Source organism: Cucumis sativus, chromosome 6, assembly GCF_000004075.3.
Source record: "Cucumis sativus cultivar 9930 chromosome 6, Cucumber_9930_V3, whole genome shotgun sequence".
NCBI classification, from domain to species: domain Eukaryota; kingdom Viridiplantae; phylum Streptophyta; class Magnoliopsida; order Cucurbitales; family Cucurbitaceae; genus Cucumis; species Cucumis sativus.
The window spans coordinates 4487984-4489996 of record NC_026660.2 but is presented as its reverse complement, the minus strand read 5'-3'; the positions used below and the strand labels follow the sequence as shown (position 1 = coordinate 4489996).

The window sequence follows — 2013 nt, the reverse complement described above, 5'->3', positions numbered from 1 at the left end:
TTTAGAAGAGTGTTTGTTAGATAAGTAAAATGTTTCCTATGAAAACTAATAAACAAATGTATAAATTCAACCATTTGTAATTATCATTTCAAAAGTTGATGCTTCAATTTCACACCACGGGGTAGGATAGGATAGTGTATAACTAATGTTTGTGTATTGAAGGTCAATTGTAAGAGCATAATCATTATGCTTTAAATAAACTTTGACCACTGTTTTGAAACATTTGTTGATGGATATACAAATGATATGCAAGAATGGACATTTTCATTATTGAGCAACATTTTGGAAGAAAAAAAAAAGGATGAAAATCTGCCTCCTCCATTGGGAGTATATGTCTACTTTTAAAAGAGGATAAAAATATTTTTTAAAAAAGAAAAGAAAAGTTGGTTTCTTTTAATTTTGTCATTAATTTTAAAGTGGCTCTTGTGTGTGAACTCCACTTTGTTGTTTCATCTTCAAAATCCCAAATAAAGCTTTTTGGTTTTTCCTCCATAAATACCCTTCTTCAAGGCGTGTGTCCTCCACAATTCCTCTTCTCATCATCATCTCTTTCATTTCTTTTCTTCAAACCTCATTCCCTTTTCTTCCTTTTAATTAATTCCCTTCCCAGATGGATCCCAACAAATTAAACCTAAATAACTTGGAGCAACAGCAATCTACTTTGGAGATCCAAGCAAAGGAATTCGACTACTCAAAACGCGCACAATGGCTACGCGCGCGCAGTACTCGGCGCCAACGACGGCCTTGTCTCGACCGCGTCGCTCATGATGGGAGTTGGAGCTGTCAAACAAGACATCAAGGCCATGATCCTCACCGGTTTCGCCGGTCTAGTAGCTGGTGCGTGTAGTATGGCGATTGGCGAATTTGTGTCTGTTTACTCTCAACTAGACATCGAAATGGCTCAAATAAAAAGAGAGAAATTACAAAGATCAAATAATATGGAAGGAGGAGTAGTACAAGGGCAAGACAGCAAAGATAAAGAAAAGCTACCAAATCCACTCCAAGCAGCTGCAGCCTCAGCCTTGGCCTTCTCTCTTGGAGCAATGGTCCCATTGTTGGCTGCTTCCTTTATAAGAGAATATAAAGTAAGACTCGCAGTGGTCGTGGCATCGGTGACGTTAGCTCTCGCCGTGTTCGGGTGGCTAGGTGCCATTCTTGGAAAAGCATCACCAATCAAATCAGCTGCTAGAGTGTTGATCGGAGGTTGGTTAGCTATGGCTATAACCTTTGGCTTGACGAAGCTAATCGGAGCGAGTGGACTCTAGTTGTTAAGCTACAACAACGTACGTAACTGACGGTTTTATATTATAGATAAAAAGAAAGGTGACTTCGTTAAATAATTTTTTTTTTTTATGCATTTGTTGTGTTTAAATTCATCCAAAAACAAAAAGAGGGAAAGAAATTTCAAGAGATTTTAGTTTGTTTTGTAAAGAAAAAAAAAGGTGGGATGGCGTGTGTAGAATCTCATAAGTTTGTTTGAATTAGAAAGAAAAGCAATAACGCAAAATTAATCAAAAAGCAAAAAAAAAAAAAAAAATGTTTTGTTTGATGAATATCGTGTAGTGATTAATATACTAATAACAACAATAATAATATATTAAAAATTTTTAATTTAATTAGTTTAGTTGAAAACGTTAAGATGACAAACTAAGTACATCACATGATCACACTAAGGACAAAATCCAAGAAACTGAAATGACTTAAATTCATGAAGATGGAATATTAGACGTTTTTTTTAGAAAAGAAAAATCTCATTCCCAAAATTGGCTTACAAAAACTATGCACGAGTTTTGTGCCCTACCCAACGTTTATATATGAGAGCTTTATATATCGGAGTTACTAATTCAATTTCTTACGCTATAGTGTTCTTTTAAATCTTAGTATACAGTTGGGACGTAAATGAATTATATTATCTTTCTTTTTTTATGTCGGAAATTTTAATTCTTATGCCTACCTTTTATGTTATATAACTGAAGATGTGTATTGACCACCATTCTAGAAATTCGAATGAAT

At 34.7% G+C, this 2013-nt stretch overlaps 1 protein-coding gene across 1 annotated transcript; it reads left to right on the top strand.

The window, feature by feature from the left end:
• The first annotated feature begins 488 nt into the window (after positions 1 to 488).
• LOC101204048 (vacuolar iron transporter homolog 4) lies at positions 489 to 1537 on the top strand. Its single transcript, XM_004140922.3, is given in 2 exon segments — positions 489 to 718; positions 720 to 1537. Coding segments are annotated over 2 exon segments (654 nt in total). The 5' UTR covers positions 489 to 610; the 3' UTR covers positions 1266 to 1537.
• Positions 1538 to 2013: the final 476 nt, after the last annotated feature.